Consider the following 21,676-nt stretch of genomic DNA (forward strand, 5'->3'; position numbering starts at 1 on the left):
AACAACCTATGTCGCCACTTCCGCGTCTCACCACCCTCACCCCAACTTAAAGATAGCATATCCCTAACTGTCAATCACTGATTTTCAGACAAATCAAACAACTTGTGTATTTTCCCCATTACCAACCTCTCGTAAATTCTCCTCAAACCAATTCGCCCCCACCTTTAAACCAACATCATTACGAATACGTATTAACTCCTTCCATCAAACAGACTCATTCCTACCACCCTCCTTCACATGATCCCCCTCTACACTATAACACACCGAAACACACTTAACCACAATCCCCCTCTATCCACCACCATCCTTCAACACCATCCTCAAATACCACTTACCCAAACGAGCAATATTAAACTCCCTCATTGGCCTAATCCCAAAACCTCCATACTCCTTTCTCAAACAAATAGACTCTCTGTCAACCTAAAAAAATTTCTTATGATCCTCACTCCCTAAAGAAAACAATTTAAATTAATGTCCCAGTTGAATTTGAGGATGACATGATTGTGAAAAGGTTAACCCATTTTAATTTTATGATGACATCATTTTCCATCTCAGGAGAAAGAAATGTGTTCATGTTTCTAATGCGCACTAATTCTCGTTAAAAAGATCTGAGTTACTCTTTAAGACTAATATATATTATACAACGTTGATTTTCCGACTGTCTATTTGTGTATGTCACTACACTTGCTTCTAAAAATAGATTTTTAAAGTTCATTATAATCTGGTATCATACATCTTGTTATATGTATGGTATTATATCATCCAAAAACTTCAACATATAAAGATCTTGTGACTTGAAATTAAGCTTAGACTCATATCCATGATTAAGATTGTTTTGGTAGGGTGTGAATAAAAAAAAGTAGTTTTTTTAGGGAAAAAAGTAGTATTATACTCTCTTTAGAATGAAATATAAACAAAAATCAAATATATGTATTTGTTTCAATTTTCAATTAAATACATGCATGCATTTGTTTTGTTTATACTGTATCTAAGAGGATGTATCTTTAAAGAAGTTTGTACCAAATATGATGTTAACGTCTGTTTAGTCCTTAAATAAAAATAAACAAATTCTTAGATGTCCTTAAATAATTCGTTAAATGCACAGTGACGATTATTTTTCTTAATTCATCCATTTTGAAATTAATGTAGTTTAAAATTTTAATAGACATATTTTTTTTTTTTTTAAAACTCGGTATCCAATTCAATAACCAACTATTATTAGAAGGGACTAATCCTACCATCCACTTACGGGGTCCGTTTAATACAGAGCAAAGCTTTATATAAAATTGCCCACCAAAATTGGCACCAGGGGGATCGAACCTAAAAACATATTAGAAATATAATAATTAGAAGAAAGAGATTCATCTTTATAGTAAAATATTTTTATTAACAATTTGTATGTTTTCTACTATCATAAATTTAAAGTTTTTTTTTTTCTCTTGACAATTTTTTTTTTAGAGGTAATAAATGGAAAGTTGAATATAGTGCTTTGAAATATTTAATATTGAATATAAATTTTGAGGTCATATTTTAGAATATTGATAAATGGGGGACTATATTGATATAACTATATTTTCAAGAACCAACTTAGATATCTACTCATTCTATATATATATAAGTCGAGTTCACTAAAACCATTGTCCATTCAAGAAGCAAATATACATCTCAATCTTTGTGTCTTCTGTTCAAGAACGAATATCATGGCTTCTGATGGTCCAGATCATCCTAGAGAGTCAAGTTCAAGTAAGCACTTCACTTCCAAAGATTTAAATTTGTAAAACATAATGTGTTTTTGTTTTATGAAAAATATAATATGTGTTTTCATTTTTACAATTCAGTACTTAAAAGTCATTGAAAAAAGATCAGATAATTTACAACGTTTCTTCACCCCCGTTATGTGTGTGTAACTTTCTTTGAGTTTTGAATTTCAATTCCGTTCTCTTAACATCCTTTCCTTCCTCAAATTTCATTAATAATCACAAAGTAAATCTAGTCAGGATATAAAAGTCATTGGATAAAGACTAGTGATTCACATTTTGAATTTAAAAATTGAATTGAAAAATAAACTTCAAATGTAAGTCATTTGCTCTATCTTCATCTGATGACTATGGTCTTAATTCTCTCTCACTCCCTCCCAAGCATGTATGTGTTTTAATTTTATTCTAGGAACAATAGTCATTGTGGGTGTTTAACTACTTATGTTTTATGAGAAAATTGATTGATGAAAAATTAAAGTGATATCATGTATCCCTCCCCTACATATGTATATTATGGATCTTTTGCTTCATGAAAGAGATAGAGAGAGATAACAAAAATTGTTGTAAAAGATATAGATACGGAGAGGCAAATCAAGACAAAGTATGGAGCGCATCGAAATACGAGGAGAGAATCTTGAAATTTTAGTTTGAAACTATTGTTGTTTCTATCTCTTTCACTTTTGTTTTTCCGTCTCAGAGAGACCGAGAGAAGAATTTTTTTTTTATCTTTTATTTATGTTTCATTAAATATTTTGCTCTTGATATGATCTATTTTTAATTTTTTGTAAATAAAAAGTTAAATTCACCTAGAAATTATACTATCTTTTTAGCAAGATGAGATTGTACCTTTCTTGTTATCATGCAATATAATACACTCATGATGCATAATAATGTTTTAGTTTTGATATTTATTTTCTGGCAAGTCATTTCTCCTTTCTAATGTAAACCATTATACAATAATATAAATGTGTTGCACCGACCACGATTCAATTTCAATGAGTTTTCTTAGAAGAGTTTTACGTTACACATGAAAAAAGCATAATATACTTTATTTTTTTCCATGCCATAATTGGGATTGTTGTACGTATCTGCCATGCACATTTTCTTTTCCCAATGTATGCGAGGTCCATTTTTGTCCTCAAGTTCTTTTTGTCCACAAGCTCTTTGCATAGTTGGAGTCTTTTTGCATTACCATGCATATAAACCTTTTTTTGGTATATATACCTTTTAAAAACACCTATTTCTGACTAAGTGTTTAATTTTCTCTCACTCTCATTGATTATACACATACTATACTCAAACTGTTTAATGAAGTTCATGAAAAGAAACATATTAGTAAAACAAATAGTGCTATTATTTATAGCTAGCAAGCATTTATGTTTGGATTTTGAAAAAAATTATATAACTGCTGCTTCACGCCAATTATATATAATAATAACTACTATTGTGGTGATGTTAGAGGATGGAGTGCAACCAGCTAGTTCGAGGGTGCAAGAAGAATTTTCAAGAGCCTTTCCCATTGCGAATGTGCATAGATTGATGAAAAAAGCTCTACCAAGACATGCAAAGATAACCGATGAAAGCAAGGAAATTATGGTGAAATATGCAGCTGAATTTATTAGCTTTGTTACCGCTGAGGCTAACCATTATTGCAAGTTAGATTGTAGAACAACAATTACTGCTGAAGATTTGTTAGCTACTATGCAAAAATTGGGCTTTGATGACTATGCTCAATATTCCTTCCGCTACATCCAACTTTTTCGTCATGGTGCTCGTGTAGGTCAATATGCTCCCCCACCTCCACCTCCACCACCGCCGCCACAGGATTTTCAAGCTCATAATTTTCCATTGGATCCAAATTCCGTGCTTACCGACCCAACAGAAATGGGTGCAATTTTAGGAGATGATGATGATGAGGATAGAGAACTTGGTGGTGGTGGTGGTGATGGCAACTCAAGTGATGGAAGCTTTGATGTTATGGCTTTTCTTAATAATGATGACTAATATCATTTCCTTAAGTGATGTACATGGCAGTATTGGAAAGACAATGCTAGAGTTGTGAAATTTGCATGAAGTTTAAATAATACTGATAAGGTACAAAATGTAGTGATGAGAGTATTATTGCTAGTTTGCTAGGTTTTCTTGTCTTTGAAATTGTTGAATTGATGTCTCACAAACAAAATGTAAGAGCCTGTTTGAAATAGTTTTTGTTTTCAGTTTTTGAAATATGCAAGTTCTCTTTTCGCAATAGTTATCCTTTTACATGTTTTAGTTTTAGTCCTCAAAACTAAAAAATTCAAAACAGTTTCCATAACAGTAAATTTTTAAAATAGTTTAGCAAATTTTTTTTTAATTTTCAAGTTTTTGAAAACTAAAAAAGAGTTTTTGAGAAGTGTTTCAAACAGGCTCTTGTTTCTCTATAAACATTTATTGAGTTTTTCTTGGATTAGTTCATGCACCAAGGTTATTTTCATTTGCTTACATATATTTTTTTTACTAGCATAAGCACTTGTGAAATTATTTGAAGGAGTTTATAGAAACAGTTAATAACATGTCTATGAGTTGTTTTTATCTATTCTTTTTCATAAGCTCCTCATGATAGTTTATGAAAACAACTTATAAATTTAACTCCATGTTATCTTTTGTTATAGATTAGAAATAGCCTAAATATAAGCACTTATATGTTAATTGTTTATGCAATAAGCCCTGTATTATGATATGGATCATGTGTTCATACAATGATCCGCCACTGCCTGGAATTACATGAGGGAACAAGTAGAAAATTTAGATTAGATTTTAATGTCATTAAATACACATGTCTATTGAAAGATCTCCAAAGAGCACAAATTTATAGCTATACTGAAGTGGGGGAAGATATTTAAAACCGTCTGTTGAATCCCAGCAAAGAAGAAAAAACTTGCATTAATTGGTGTATAAGAATACATACTATAGATTCCCGTGAACTTAACTCAGTTGATAGGGATATTGCATTTTATATGCAGGGGCTGGGGTTCGAACCCCAGACACCCCACTTCTCTACAATTAAATTGTGTGAGCTCTAGCCACTAGCCACTAGACTGCTTGACAAAAAAAAAATAAAAAAAATACATACTATAGTGATAGTGATGAAGTCCACAATTAGGAATGATGAGGATTTGTACTTTGGTACTCTGTGCGATCACATTTATACTTAAAAAACAATCTTTTAGGTTCATTGAACAATTAATGTATCTGATCTATATAATGTGTTGGAAAATACATAAAAAAAGTATGAATTAACCAAATACATTAGTTATTTAATAACTCTAAAAATTTACTTTTTGTTTATTGCGTACTAATGTGAATATTGATTCTTAATTCATCAAAGGCTTAATGATGTGATTAGTCCTTGCAATTAGAGGTCGTTTAAAAATTTGTCCCTGTAATTGCTAATCCTGGCAATTTAGCCTTGCAATTGTTAATCATTTAAAATTTCGTCCCTCTCCCCACTTAATCACTGCCACGCCACATGAAATTCCAAATTTACCCCTGAGTTTCCAATTCTTTCTTCAATATTTTGTCATCTTCTTAAGGGCAAAATTGGAATTTCATGTGTGACAGTGATTGCCACCTCATCAAATTAGTGACGTGGTAGTGATTAAGTTGGTCCAAGGACCAAATTTTAAATGATTAACAATTGCAAGGCTAAATTGCAAGGATTAGCAATTACAGGGACGAATTTTTAAATGACGCCTAATTACAAGGACTAATCACATCATTAAACCTTCATCAAACTATCTAATAATATATGAGCATAATGATTAACATAGCATTAGAAACCACTAATTAATGTGTACTCAAGATTATAAGTTTTGGGGATAAAATAAAAAGTAGACTAATATAGCAGTATGTAACTAAAGCTTCACATGTAACATTCTCAAATAAATTCAGCGCATTGCTTCAACAACAAAATCCAGTAGCTTCAGCAAGAAAATCCAACAACAAGACAACTTCATATTAATATCAAATTATCCTAAGAAATGTAACATCTGAAAGTATACCATAAAATATCTGTTGATACAAACCTGAAAATAGAAGTGGGTTGCTTAAACGAAAATCCATGAGTTATGTTTGGTTTCTGGTCGTGGTCCTAAAATTGGTTTTAGTCTCAAAATCAATTCTACTCAAAGGTTAGAGTTGGATTCGAATAGAAAACCTCTTATTAAATTGAAAGAAATCTTTTTCTATTTTATCCAAATGTTCGTAGAGTTGGAGTAACCACAAAATAATGTCATAGTACCAAAGTACTCATCTACGTCAACCAAGTCTTATACCAAAGTAAACATCAACTATAAATCTATAAATGAGAAATGATATTTATACAATTATTTTTTAAAAAGGTTGTACAAACATCATTTCTAAACTCTAAATATATTGGACTAGTCATTTATATCAATGACATATAAGCATCACCCATTGAATATTAGATGATTAGTCAACGAGTGGTCTAAAACTGCTTAATTTTACAAACTCGAGGTTTAAAAATGTACTACATATGTTTATCAAAATATTTTGTAATCAAATATAAGAGTATTTTTAAACTAAATATGATAAATTATCGTAACAAAATATAAATTAAATTTGGGTGGGCTTTTTAGCTTCTTAAACAAAAAAAACAAAAAAAACTAGATGATAAGATAAGCTCAAATAACTTATCAAAAAATGATATAAGCTTCTGAGAAAGTTGTTATCCAATATGCATATTTTGATCATATGAGCTCATACATTATATGTTAGATATTTGAGGATCAAGATAACAAATAATATATTTGAGGACTAAATAAACCAATGAGTTGGACTCAAGTGATTAATAAACTTCAACAGCTAATTTTTTTTTTTTTTAGAAAAACTTGAGTTTGATTTATGAGTGAAACAATTTTTTATCAGATTAATACCAAAAATATTTAAGGACCAAAATTTATTACTTTTAAAGAGACATTTGAAGTTGTATTACGAATTTTGATATGTTCAAGAATTATAAAGTGAACATCCAGAGCCTTTCACACATTTAAATACACTCCTATTGTTTAATAATTTTAATATATGAATTTATGAATATTTGCTCCAAAATATCTAGAACCACAGAACAAGCGGATTGTATTATCTTAGTCTTACTGTAATGAGAAATATCAATGAACCGAACTAGTTAAGCTTTTAGTGCACCTAGCTAGAACCTTTCTTGATCCTGATCATGGCTGCAGTAGCTGTTGGTGAAGCATTTCTGTCAGCTTTCATTGAAGTTGTCCTTGACAGGCTTGCTTCTCCTGAGGTTATTGACTTGATACGTGGGAAGAAAGTTGACGTCAATTTGATCCAAAGGTTGAAGAACACTCTTTATGCTGTTGAAGCTGTCTTGAATGATGCTGAACAGAAACAGTTCAAAGACTCTGCTGTTAACAAATGGCTCGATGATCTCAAAGATGCTGTCTATGTTGCTGATGACATTTTGGATCACATCTCTACTAAAGCTGCTGCTACTTCTTGGAAGAACAAGGAGAAGCAGGTGAGTACTCTTAACTACTTCTCTCGCTTTTTCAACTTTGAAGAAAGAGATATGTTTTGTAAGTTGGAAAATATCGCCGCTAGACTTGAATCCATTCTCAAATTCAAAGATATTCTTGGTCTTCAACATATTGCTAGTGACCACCACTCTTCTTGGAGAACCCCATCAACCTCTCTTGATGCTGGCGAATCTAGCATATTTGGAAGAGATAAAGACAAAGAAGCCATACTCAAGTTACTCTTAGATGATGATCATGTTGATGATAAGACTTGTGTGAGTGTGATCCCCATAGTTGGCATGGGTGGGGTGGGAAAAACCACTTTAGCCCAATCTGTGTACAACCATGACAATATAAAGCAAAAGTTTGATGTTCAAGCATGGGCTTGTGTTTCTGACCATTTCGATGAATTCAAGGTTACAAAGGCAATCATGGAGGCAGTTACTAGAAGTGCTTGTAATATAAATAATATAGAGTTGCTTCATCTAGATTTGAAGGAAAAACTGTCCGGAAAGAAGTTCTTAATTGTTTTAGATGATTTCTGGACCGAGGATTATGATGCTTGGAATTCTCTTTTAAGGCCTCTTCAATATGGTACCAAGGGAAGTAAAATTCTTGTAACAACCCATATTAAAAAAGTTGCTTCTATGGTACAAACTTTTCAAGGTTACTCTCTTGAGCAATTGTCTGAAGAAGATTGTTGGTCCGTGTTTGCAAACCATGCCTGTCTTCCTCCAGAAGAATCCTTTGAGAAAATGGATCTCCAAAAAATTGGCAAAGAGATTGTTAGAAAATGTCAGGGATTGCCTTTAGCAGCACAATCACTTGGGGGCTTGTTGCGAAGTAAACGTAACCTCAAGGACTGGGATGATATACTAAATAGTAACATTTGGGAAAATGAGAGTAAGATCATTCCAGCACTCCGAATCAGTTATCATTATCTCCTTCCTTATTTGAAACGTTGCTTTGTTTATTGTTCCTTATATCCTAAGGATTATGAATTTCATAAAGACAATTTGATCTTGTTATGGATGGCCGAAGGTCTTTTACAGCCTAAAAGAAGTGGGATGACTTTAGAAGAAGTTGGTAATGAATATTTTAATGACTTAGCTTCAAGGTCATTTTTTCAATGTTCTGGAAATGAGAACAAAAGTTTTGTGATGCATGATCTAGTGCACGATTTAGCCACGTTGCTCGGTGGGGAATTCTATTACAGAACAGAAGAACTTGGAAATGAAACAAAGATTAGTACCAAGACTCGTCATTTATCATTTAGCACATTCACTGATCCAATCTCGGAAAACTTTGATATTTTTGGCCGAGCAAAACATCTTCGGACGTTTTTGACAATCAATTTTGACCATCCTCCATTCAAAAATGAAAAGGCACCATGCACCATTTTGTCAAATTTGAAGTGCTTGAGAGTTTTGTCATTTTCACACTTTCCATATCTTGATGCATTGCCTGATTCAATAGGTGAACTGATCCATTTATGTTATTTTTTGGATATCTCTAAAACAACTATAAAGACGTTACCAAAGTCATTGTGTAATCTGTACAATCTACAAACGTTGAAGTTGTGTTATTGTAATTATCTAAAAAGGCTTCCCAATGGCATGCAAAATCTTGTAAATTTGCGCCATCTTAGTTTCATTGGTACTAGGTTAGAAGAGATGACTGGAGAAATGAGCAAATTAAAAAATTTGCAATATTTGAGTTGCTTTGTTGTGGGCAAGCCTGAAGAGAAAGGGATCAAGGAATTGGGAGCACTTTCAAATCTTCATGGATCACTTTCAATTGAGAAGTTAGAGAATGTGACCAACAACTTTGAAGCATCAGAGGCAAAGATAATGGACAAGCACCTTGAGAAATTACTATTGTCATGGTCTCTAGATGCAATGAATAATTTTACAGATTCGCAAAGTGAGATGGATATACTGTGCAAGTTACAGCCTGCCAAGTACCTGGAAAAGCTAGGTATAGATGGATACAGGGGCACGCGATTTCCAGAATGGGTTGGAGATCCTTCTTACCACAATTTGACCAAGTTATCTCTGTCTCATTGTCAGAATTGTTGTATCCTTCCACCACTTGGACAATTACGTTCTCTGAAGAAGTTGGTAATTTATCGAATGAGTATGCTGAAGATTATTGGATCTGAATTTTTCAAGATTGGTGATTCGTTTTCAGAGACACCTTTTCCCTCCCTTGAATGTCTGGTGTTTAGTAACATGCCATGTTGGGAAATGTGGCAGCATCCCGAAGATTCATATGATTCTTTCCCTGTACTTAAATCTCTTTAGATTCGTGATTGTCCAAGATTACAGGGAGATTTTCCATCTCATCTTCCCGTTTTGGAAAAAATTAGGATTGATGGATGCAACTTGCTTGGTTCTTCTCTCCCAAGGGCTCATGCCATCCGTGATTTATACATAATTGAAAGCAATAAAGTAGTCTTGCATGAGCTACCCCTTTCATTGAAAGTGTTATCCATCGAAGGAAGAGATGTGACAAAGTCCTTCTTTGAAGTCATTGTCATCACCCCATCAATATCTATTAAAAATTTGGAGATTGAGGATTGTTCCTCTGCAGTTTTGTTTCCCAGAGATTTTTTACCCTTATCCTTAGAGAGGTTGTCCATCATAAATTTTAGAAATCTAGATTTCTCAATGCAAAGCCATCTGCATGAGTCATTTAAGTATCTTCGTATAGATAGGTGTGATTCTCTCGCAACCCTCCCACTGGAGGCCCTTCCAAACCTCTACTCTCTCGAAATCAATAACTGTAAAAGCATTGAATATGTTTCCGCTTCAAAGATCCTTCAAAATCTCTTTCATATTATAATTAGAGATTGCCCCAAATTTGTATCATTCTCAAGAGAAGGATTGTCTGCGCCCAACTTGAAACAATTGCACATCTTCAATTGCTTTAACTTAAAGTCATTACCTTGTCATGTAAATACTCTTCTCCCAAAGTTAAACGATGTGCAAATGTATGATTGCCCAAATACTGAGATGTTTCCAGAAGGGGGTATGCCGCGTAGTTTGAGATCACTTTGTGTTGGAAATTGTGAGAAATTATTGAGGAATCCATCTCTAACTTCGATGGACATGCTTACCCGACTTAAAATTTATGGACCATGTGATGGTGTCGAGTCCTTCCCGAGCAAGGGTTTTGTGTTGCTGCCTCCCTCCCTTACCTCCCTGGATCTATGGACTTTTTCAAGCCTGCACACATTGGAGTGCATGGGGCTTCTCCACCTCAAGTCCCTCCAACAATTAACAGTTGAAGACTGTCCCATGCTGGAGACTATGGAAGGAGAAAGGCTGCCTCCTTCTCTAATAAAACTTGAAATTGTTGAATGTCCTTTGTTGGAAGAAAGGTGCCGCATGAAACACCCGCAAATTTGGCCCAAAATTTCCCTCATCAGAGGCATCATGGTTGATGGCAAATGGATTTAGCAAGCTTGAACTTTGATTTCAACAGGTAATTTTTCTTCCATTATTTTACGATAAAATATGATTTCAATTTCTATAATTTTTACTGCTTAACTCAGTCATTACATGTTCTTTAGCTTTGTTGTAGGCTCTTAGACTTGTAATATGAAGAAATCAGGTGCTTCGCACAAGACTAATTTGGATATTCCACTTCCCTTTTTGGTAACATATCATACTCATTAGTCATTAGTTGCTGTGGGCCATTGTGGATTAGTATTATCCATATATTCAATTTGGGTTAATTAGGATTTCAATTTTAAACAGCTGCTGAGATATGTAGCTGTAACACTCCATGAAAGAAAGTCCATAATGCATGGCTCTAGAGGTATGCTCTTATGTCTTTCTGTCCCTTAATGTCTCGTACCCTCCTAACAATGCTTTCTCATGCTGTACATTTTATCTCTTTATATGTATAAAAATGCTTTCTCTGCTGTTGCACCATTTTGAATTTGTCTACACGTTGCTCGGAATTTTTTTTCCATGGAACAAATAGACAATGCCAGTTGTATTATGCTAATTAGTAGACAAGTGGATTAATGATGTAAGGGAAGGAAATTGAAAATCTGGGGTGAAGGAGAGAGCCACAATCCAGACAACCAGTCTAACTGCAGAATCCTTCCCCACAAGGCCACAACAATTATTAGAAAATCTTAAGTTATCGAATCACCATATTAACTGTAGTACACAAACTGTTAACAACTTTTGGTATTTAATGTAATGCATACTTTTGCAGGTAGACAATATCCTAGGCCCATGATTCTCTTGAAAGCTTGAGATGTCTACTACTGTGATGCAAGGTTTGTTGGCATTGTTAACTCGAAAATTAAAATCTAATTGTATTTTATTTGAACTTGTACTGGTTCTTAAAAAGTTTATTATCATAGTTGGATGGGATGCTGCAAGGGGAATTGGCGCATGAAATAAAGCAGTAGACACTTGGAGTGGATTCCGAAGGTAGTTTGAGGATTCCAAAGGATCTGCTAAATTCTATGGATGTAGATTTTGAGATGCTGAGGGATTTTTGAGTACTTTGCATTGATTGCAGAAGTTTCGACGTCCTTAATTTTGCATGTTGGTATGGAATTTGACCATGGTGGTAATGCTAGACTGCTGAAGTAAACACGAGTGATTGCTGCTGTCCTGGTCTATTTAAGCAGGGCCACGTTTCAATTAGAATATGGTTTCTAATTTAATATGTCAAGAAGCTGGCATTCAGTTCCCATGTATGTTTACCTTGGGTAATAAATCATGAGAGGATTATAAGATTCTGTCAAACATCTCGTTGTGTAACTAGAAGGATAACTCATTAAACTAGAAGGGTAACAATACCGATGGAGATAAAAGTCAAATGACTTTGGTGAACTTATGAGTTTTAATCTGCATATGATTGTTTGGAACTTCTAGCCAACCTGTTATGTGGGGGTCATAGACCACTTTATATTGCAAAATTCTTGTGTTATTGATCACTCATTGCCTGACTTATACTTTAATCAACGCGTATGTTTTGGTTCTATTGCAGCAACTGATAGGTAAAGTTTAGTGTTGGTTGTGCTTTTGATTCTATTTTTAAGTTTGGTAGACTGCTTGTGAGTATTTGAATGACTTAGCATTTTAGTCCTTGAAGCTGTTAGGGTTGGTCAATTTAGTCCGTCAATATATATTTTTCCTATAATTATGCGGGGCTTGTACTGGTTTCTTATTCCTGTATACCTTTGAACACTTCTTGCATTCCTTCATTATTTAATATTCTTCTTTTGCTGATAATTATATATCCTAAAACCTGATCCACAAAAGCATATGTTCAAAATTTGTTCTAATCTTAAATCAATTTCATTGGTATGCTAACACCTAGATTGTAGAACAACAATTACTGCTGAAGATTTGTTAGCTACTATGCAAAAATTGGGCTTTGATGACTATGCTCGGTATTCCTTCCGCTACATCCAACTTTTTCGTCATGGTGCTCGTGTAGGTCAATATGCTCCCCCACCTCCACCTCCACCACCGCCGCCACAGGATTTTCAAGCTCATAATTTTCCATTGGATCCGAATTTCATGTTTGCCGACCCAACAGAAATGGGTGCAATTTTAGGAGATGGTGATGATGAAAGAGAACTTGGTGGTGGTGGTGGTGATGGCAACTCAAGTGATGGAAGCTTTGATGTTTTTGCTTTTCTTAATAGTGATGACTGATATCACTTCTTTGATAATATATAAGTGAGGTACATGACAGTATTGGTAAGAGAATGCTAGAGTTGTGATATTTGCATGAAGTTTAAATAATACTGATAAAGCTCTATTGCGAGTTTGCTAGGTTTTCATATCTTCGAATGTCTTTCAGACAAAATGTATAAAAATCTATTGAGTTTTTCTGGATTAGTTCATGCACCAAGGTTGTTTTTATTTTCTTACATAATTTTATTTACTAGCATAATAAGCACTTGTGAAATTATTTGATTCTACTTTCGTAGTACATTGCATACTAATGTGAATATTGATGATTAATTATTCATCAAGTTATCTTTTTTTTTTTTTTTTTTTTTGTGGTGGTCGGGGTTTGAATCCCAAACCATGCATATATTATCCACTGTTTCTAACAACTTAGTTAAACTCACGAAGACATTCATCAAACTATCTAATAATAAATTCAGCGCATTGAGAAAATTGATTAATGAAAAATTAAAGTGATATCACATATCCCCTACCTATGTATATATGGATCTTCTACTTCATGAGAGAGATAACGAAAGTTGTTGCAAGAGAGAGACGTGGACAGGCAGATCGAAACAAAGTAAGAAGCGCATCTAAATTTGGGGAGAGAATCTTGACATTTTAGTTTGAAAAAGTTGATCTCTACATCTCTCTTTCACTCTTTATTTGTTTGTCTCGGGGCGACTGAGAGAAGAAATTTTTTTATCTTTCATTTATGTTGCATTTAATATTTTGTTCTTGATATAATATATTTTTAACCTAACAATTTGGATATTCGAACTCCGACATAATGTCTAATCTAACAATTTCGACATATTTTATGAATTGAGCTAGTATTTTTGGACAATATCCACTGCTAGTTGTTTTTTAATTGATATCTTTTGTATATATTATGCATTATTCATACCAATTGAGCTAAGCTCACGAGGACATGTAAAGGAAGGTTTAAGTGTCAACTTTAAAAATATTAGGTAATTTCGTGAATATAATTTTGATTAATTCATTGGCCTTTTAAAAAAACATGAATTTAAAGACGCCCTTTAAAAACGAATTTAATTTTTTATCAAAAAAAATTACTTTAGATAGATTTTTTTGAAAAGAACTTTATTTGGAATTACTTTTTTTTAAGAAGAATAACTTTTTTTTATTTAAAATGTAATTTTTTAAAAAAAATATTTTATTTAAAAAAATTACTTTTTTATTTAGAAATTACTTTATATTATAGTGCTTTGTCACGTATATAATAGTAAAGAATTTTTTTAATTCATTGAATAACCAATATATCTGATAAATATATACTATTTGAATTTTACTTTTAATCCCTTAATTCATTTTCTACTCTCACTAAAACAATACTTCCAATTTGAAATTAAACTTTTTGTTTCTCAAGTACTATTATATATTTATATTCAGTGTTAAATATGATTTAAGTCTATCTAAAGATATCATCTTTCACTTTTAGAGTCCTGAATTTTTTGTGTTCAATTTTCGGCTCGGTTTCTTCTTCTTGTTTTTTTTTTTTTTTTTTTTTAGAAAATTTCACATTTATTAATATTGTTTTGACCAATTTAATTATTAACCATAAATATAAATATTCTTGAAATATTGTTTTGACCAAATTAATTATTTAATAGTATATAAACATTTTATGCTTAATAAGCGTAAATATAAATCTTGTAAAAAATCTATAGATTCTTATTTCAAACGAATATTTTTATGATATATATTGAGTGCAAAATATCATTAACTTTATAATTTAAGTGGAAAAAATTAAGCTTCAATCTTTTTCTCTGGGCTCAATACTCAACATTGTTTTTCGGTTGTTTCCTATAAGTTTGTTCTCTCTTTCTCTTTGTTTGTTCTTATTTATTTTCGTTGTAATGTGACTTTGTAAATTCTTTTAAAGTCGTCTCTTCTTTGACATTTAAAAAAAAAAAAACTTAATAACTTAACTATATAATCTTAAATTTCAGAATTTAATTTATAATTTGAAGTTATAGATAAATTAATAAAGGTTAAATAATTAAATTATTAAATTAATGATATTTTAAAGTCTTATCAATTATGTACCATAAAAAACTCGTTTGGAACATGAAATGTGAACTTTTGTATAAAAAAATAAATAAATAAAAAGGAGTCGAATCTTTTAATTTTTTTTACCAAAGCAAAGTTAACAACTATCATTAATCAACCAATGTTCAATAAAAGAAGGATAAGAATAAAAAAATACGGTGACTAGCCCAATAACAAGCAGTCCTAGCTAAAGTATTAGCAATCATGTTCTCTTGTCTCCTAACAAACTTCACCTCGAAGTTGGAATGTAAAGATAACCGGTAAATAATACTAGAAACAATAGCATAGAATTCTGAATCACAATGGTCCAGAGACGATAGAGTTTGCACTAGAGTAGTTGAGTCGGACTCGAAGACAACCCGGTCCAGTTGTTCACATGAGCAAAGTGAATGACATTGAGTAAGGCTATTGTCTCCCCCTCCAAAACTGTCATATTTTTCTATATGTCATTTCGTTTGAGCTCGAATAAATTTCCCACGGGAGTCTTTAACACTACACACAAAAGATGTAAGATAGTTACGGTCATGGAACGCGGCATCCACATTGCACTTCAACCACATCTCGCTCGGTTTCTCCCAAATTGGGTTGATACCTTGCACTCTATTCTGCCCGTGTTGCACAACCGGTGGCGAGGGTTGTTTATGAACCTCTTGCCATTATTGTCATGTATCTAGTGTTGTCCTTCCAATGCGTTGAAATATGATGAGCGACATTCCAAATGACATCATTACGTGTAGCCCAAATATGTCAAAGAAGTAAATTCACCCGATCAGCAATGTCTCGACTTTTTGAATAGCATATGTCAAAAACAAAATCTGTCGACTGCTCTCAGTTCCAACTCATGTTTGCAGCATAGTTGAAAGTCTTGTCCAATTGAAAAGAGAAAATTTAGAAAGACAAAAAATTGAATAGAAAATAGAGACTAAAAAATTTGATATATTTAGAAGAACTAAAACACATTTAACCTTTATATTTATTTCAATTCTGATCTCAACTTAAAAGAACAATCATCTTCTAATAATTTTGTCAAAGACTAATATTTTTTTAGCCAACAACTAATTCTTATTCTCTTCCTTTTAAACAAAAAAGAATATTCATTAGTCAATTTTCTTTTTACGATTTAGTAATAGTTTTATGGGTAAAAATATTTTCCCTATTTTGTTCTTATAACTTCACTTTAATGAGATCATTCATTTAACACAAAATCAGTAAAAAAAAAATTAAAAAAAAATGTTATTGACTCAATTTTTGTTATTTTCTTACCATTGTTTTTTTTTTCTTATACAATAAAATAATCCCCCCTCTCTCTCTCCCCCCCATTCCAAAATTACCAGAAGAAAAAAAAAACACTCTTAACTATATTCAATCTGAAATTGGCCAAAAAGAGAAGATGGGCATGCCAATGTTGATGAAGTATTTGGTTCAATTCCGGTATGTGTTTCTCATCACAGCCTCTATTTTTTTTGTCTCTCTACTTTTTCTAGATTATTATCAAGAGATATTCGCTGCACCCTCAACTTTTTCTACTATTTGTTGTGGTACTAATAACCAAAATAATGTAACCAATGAGGCCACATCAAATGATGAAGGGAATAGGAGAACAAATCCTTTGATTAAACACAATGTTGATGAAGTATTTAAAAAGTTGCCGCCAAAAATTATGGATCCTTGTTTAGGTCAGTATATCTATGTTTATGATCTTCCTGCTAGATTCAATGAGGATTTGTTGAAAGGATGCCACTCTCTACAGAAGTGGGAAAATATGTGTGTTTACCTATCAAACTTAGGTGTAGGACCTAAGATTATTGAGAAAACAAAGAAAAAAGTGCTATCAAAGAAGAGTTGGTATGCAACAAATCAATTTTCCCTTGAAGTAATTTTCCACAACACAATGAAACATTACAAGTGTTTAACCAATGATTCATCCTTGGCTTCAGCTATATATATACCATACTATGCTGGTCTTGATGCAGGTCAATATCTATGGGAATTTAATATTTCCATGATAGATAAATCACCAAATGAATTTGTGAAATGGTTAGCACAACAATCTCAGTGGAAAAGATTGCATGGTAAAGATCATTTCATGGTTGGTGGAAGAATTGGTTGTGATTTTAGGAGAGAAGGAGATTTGGATGATGATTTTGGAACAAAGCTAATGTCCTTGCCAGAATTAAGTAACGTGTCATTTTTGTTAATAGAATCGTGTAAAGGTTTATATGACAATGAATTTCCAATTCCATATCCAACTTATTTTCATCCAACAAATGATGATGAGATTTTTAATTGGCAAAGGAAAATGAGAGATAGGAAAAGGAATTATTTGTTTTCATTTGTCGGTGCTCCAAGACCTAATTCAACATCTTCTATTAGAAATGAGTTAATCAAACATTGTGAATCTTCTAAGAGTTGCAAATTTGTTCGATGTTATCATGGTTCTAGTAAGAAAAAAAGTTGCCGCGATCCTGTTCAAGTTATGGATAATTTTCAGAATTCGGTTTTTTGTTTACAACCGGTTGGGGATTCTTTTACTAGAAGATCAATATTTGATTCGATTTTGGCAGGTTGTATTCCTGTTTTCTTGCATCCACTGTCAGCATACAAGCAATATTTGTGGCATTTTCCTAAAAACGGTTCTAGTTACTCTGTGTTCATACCTGAAATCGATGTCAAAGAGGGGAGAGTGATGATTAATGAGACATTGTTCAATGTTTCAAAAAGTGAAGTGTTGGCAATGAGAGAAGAAGTTATAAGACTCATTCCGAGGATTGTGTATCGTTATCCAGGTTCTAGATTAGAGACAATTGAAGATGCTTTTGATATAGCTGTTAAGGGAGTTCTTGGAAGAATTGAAGCAATGAGAAGACAAATACAAATGTAAACGATTCTTACCTTGCAAAAGTTGTCGCCCTTTAACAATTTGCATTTTTTTGTGTAATTTGATTTGAGATTAGGCATATTCTGTTTGTATTTCCCCAAACAATTTTGTTTGTTTAATTAAGATTCATATCGTCAATTTTATTTTAGTTTTGATCTTATGTGGTTAGTCTTACATCAACTATAAGTGAAAACTATATAAGAGGGGTGACTCATAAGTTCAATATTTGAAAATTTTGCAGATGTAGTATATATCCAGATCTCTTGATAGCTTAATATCTCTTGGTAGCCTTAGTTATTGGCCTACCATTATTTTTCGGTTGATTCTCCTCCAAATCCCATGATAGTTTATTAATTCTAGAGAAATATCATTAATTATACTTTTTACATCTAAAAATTGTCTAACTTGTAAGCCAAGGTAAGGGTGATGAGATGCTCATATAATCAAATGAGGGATCAGGTGAAATCGGAACAATTGAATAAAAAAATTTTGGATTTTTCTCGAGTGTAAAGCATCTCACAAAGGTGTCTCACTCCGGTCTAAAGCATCTCGCAAACGTCTTTCAGACATGGTCAAAGGAACATGAAACTAATATAATAATTGATGTCAAAGACTCTTGTTCTACATTTTTAGCTGAAGATAACCAAAACTCCTGCGATCCAGTGAGCATGATTTGAGAGAATGTTGTGTCAACTAACTACCGAAAAATACCACAAAATAAGAACTATACCCATCAAGCAACAACAGTAAAAAAAAATGCAATACTCAAGAGGTCAATGAGGGCATAGATTTGACGGGCGTCTTCATGCCCAATAAAATTATGTGCTTTGTCACTTTGTCTATCAAAACTACTTGTAAATTTTGTCTTAGACTATTATTTTGCTCTCAATATACCTTTGTCTATCTGCTCTTCACTTTACTTATGTTTTTCTTAGGTTAGTAGTTCTCAAAAACCCCAAAACTCCGTATTTAACATTATTTGAAAGAGCCGAGGAATCCACAACCGAGGGGGATGGTTTCTTCCTTGGCGTTATCGCTTGAAGAAAAGTGAATCACTGTTGAATCCTCCACTAACTTTCAAATCGACAATACTGGATTCAGATGATAAACAGAATTAAGCAGCCGCAAAACCTTATTATTATTACTAGAGTAAACAACTGAAAACAAATCAAGGTTCACATTTAAACACTGATCAAATACCTTATTATGGAATATTTATTTACCTGCTAGTTTACAACACCAAACCAACTGTTTAATAAACACTGATCTAATACTGATGACTTTTGCATAGCAAATAAAGCATATGATATCCAATTTGTAGGAATTATTTATCATATGATTTCAAGTATAATTTATGTTCTCTGGTATAATCAATCACTTCATCTGTGGTAAGGTATTTTATTGACAATCATCTCGCAATGCATTCCCTGAAATTAGACAATAAAATTGAAAAATGTCGCCCTTCTGTTAAATCACCGTGATTTTTCTCTATAAAGTTAAGCTGATTTGATTTGGTACAAGTTCATCTACAACTTCAATATTAGCCTAAAAAAATGTAGTGCGAAGAAATTTAAATTCGCATAAAAGCATGGAAAAATGCTATGAATTAAAGACAAAGTGAACCAGGTTTCATGGCCAATCACGACCGAGATAAATTGATCAATTTCAAAGTTTTTTTAACATTAACAGTACACAAACACAGAAGTTATCACTTTTAATCCTTCGATTTGAAATTTCCATGCCCGTGCACATGTTTCATCAGCCCTTAATGTGGTCAAATACAAGTAACAAAAACAAGAAATTGAGATCAGAAACACAAACAAGCATGACCTTCAGAGATTCTGCACTAAGGAATACAAAAGCAAGTTATTTTATTGCTTTTACATCATCATCAGAAACATGTGTACAGAGATCAAAGCTTACCACAAAATTTAAATCAAACGACAGAAACTATGTATGCATCTTTCAAACCACTGTCGAATCTTCGGACACTGAACATGCGGACCACTTCTGAAGGCTTTAGTACGATACAGAACCAAATAGCTCAGCCAATTATGTGCCCATAACACTAAGAAATTATACAAATACTGGGGCCAATAGACCATCTAAAATTAGAGGGAAGAAAATTACACCCTGAAGATTGCGTAAATTTACAAACTAGAGGTCTAAAAATGTTACATATATTTATTAAAATATTTTGTAATCAAGAGCTTTTTAGACAAAATATGAGAACTATTTTAATCAAAATATAAGATTTTAAATTTGACTTCATAATTGTAATAAAACATTGTTTCTGGTGACCCAACACGAGATATTTTTTTCTGTCAACTGTTATTATACGATAATGTTCTTACATATGAGTCCAAGAGGTGTCTCTTTAGTTGAGAAGAAGAAGAGGAAGAAATTATATAGAAAAAAATCATGAATTTTGTGGTTGAACTTTCCTAGGAACTTTGTCCTTGGAAGCACATATTTTCAAAAAATTAAATTTCTTAAAAGTTTTCCTCTTGTTGGTTTGATTCCAACTCCAAGACCACGATATACCCTAATCTTTTTCTACAATTGATTGAAAAGCTTCATTAAGAGCCATTTGCCATAACTATAGAAAATTGTGCTCTTTCCCCAACATCAGGATCTCTCTAAGAATATTTTTTTAGATCCACAAAACATTACATTAACACTTTTTAAAACTAAATATTTCAATATATTATCACGTCTTAACTAACGACATGAAATGATTTATGTTCACAAATCAAATAAAGAAAAACAAGTTTTCAATCATATTTATGGACAGACGTAGATAACACCAAATAAAATATATAGATAGCACCAAATAAATAGAACAGATAAACCTTAAACTATACTCCAGGTACACAAAATATTTCAACTTATTTAAAGATAAAATAAGTTCTTGAATAAATAACAAATCAAAAAAAAATTCTAAAAATGACATATATAAGGTATATAATATCAGGGAGTTATAATATTGTATCACATTTTCTATTTGTTGATGATAAATGTTCTTTTCTTTTCTTCCAGGGAAACAAATATAATTAATTATTTTGGTCTATCCAGGTACACGAGACTGGTGCAATTCATCTGGTAATTTTCTTGAGGTTTTGTGATCGAGAGATTTGATCCTTAATAAATTTTAGACATTAAAAGTTTATACAATTAATGATATGTAATATAGAATTCAATTAAACACTCAAAATGGTGAGTTCTATTGTGCATGCATGTTCTTAAGCACTTCTATGTAATAAAGCACATGTTATTATTATTAGGCATTTTTAATCTGCAAGCCAATATGCTAGTTAAACTGTTGCTACATTTTTCACTAGTAGTAAGGAGTGCAATTGAAAGACCTCTAAGACAATTACAACAGTGACAATACGTATATGATAATATTGGTTCTCTTGAGAATAAACATGATAGTGGGTGACAATATATACAATTACAGTGAGTCAAGTAGAAAGAAATTAATTAAGATCAAACCCATACATATTCAATCTTTAGAATAGAGTGCAGAGGTCATAATATGTTGTTAGGTTCTTTTTTTTTTTTTTAATAAAAGGTCATAATATGTTGTTAGGTATTAGGCCTAAATTTGTTTTTCTTTTATTTCTATCATATACTAATTTTTTTAAGGTAGCCTTTTTTAAAATCTAAGAAGGCTAGAAAAAACTATTTAAAAAAGGTTACTTCACATTTTGAGGGGAT

At 32.3% G+C, this 21,676-nt stretch overlaps 3 protein-coding genes and 1 pseudogene across 3 annotated transcripts; all 4 read left to right on the forward strand.

Moving 5' to 3' along the window:
- Window positions 1–1,700: 1,700 nt before the first annotated feature.
- LOC11423523 (nuclear transcription factor Y subunit B-3) lies at window positions 1,701–4,836 on the forward strand. The gene is made up of 2 exons (XM_024784035.1): window positions 1,701–1,743; window positions 3,217–4,836. Exons 1-2 carry the CDS (start codon window positions 1,701–1,703, stop codon window positions 3,759–3,761), a joined length of 588 nt encoding a protein of 195 aa, XP_024639803.1. The 3' UTR covers window positions 3,762–4,836.
- Window positions 4,837–6,873: 2,037 nt separating this feature from the next.
- On the forward strand, window positions 6,874–12,467 carry LOC11426015 (putative disease resistance protein At3g14460; annotated as a pseudogene).
- Window positions 11,104–13,048, forward strand: LOC120580699 (uncharacterized). Its single transcript, XM_039834772.1, has 2 exons — window positions 11,104–11,119; window positions 12,647–13,048. Exons 1-2 carry the CDS (start codon window positions 11,104–11,106, stop codon window positions 12,985–12,987), a joined length of 357 nt encoding a protein of 118 aa, XP_039690706.1. The 3' UTR covers window positions 12,988–13,048.
- Window positions 13,049–16,738: 3,690 nt separating this feature from the next.
- On the forward strand, window positions 16,739–17,959 carry LOC11435505 (probable xyloglucan galactosyltransferase GT12). The gene has a single exon (XM_003617783.2). It carries the CDS (start codon window positions 16,739–16,741, stop codon window positions 17,957–17,959), a length of 1,221 nt encoding a protein of 406 aa, XP_003617831.2.
- Window positions 17,960–21,676: the final 3,717 nt, after the last annotated feature.

This window comes from Medicago truncatula, chromosome 5 (assembly GCF_003473485.1).
Source record: "Medicago truncatula cultivar Jemalong A17 chromosome 5, MtrunA17r5.0-ANR, whole genome shotgun sequence".
Taxonomy (NCBI): Eukaryota; Viridiplantae; Streptophyta; class Magnoliopsida; order Fabales; family Fabaceae; genus Medicago; species Medicago truncatula.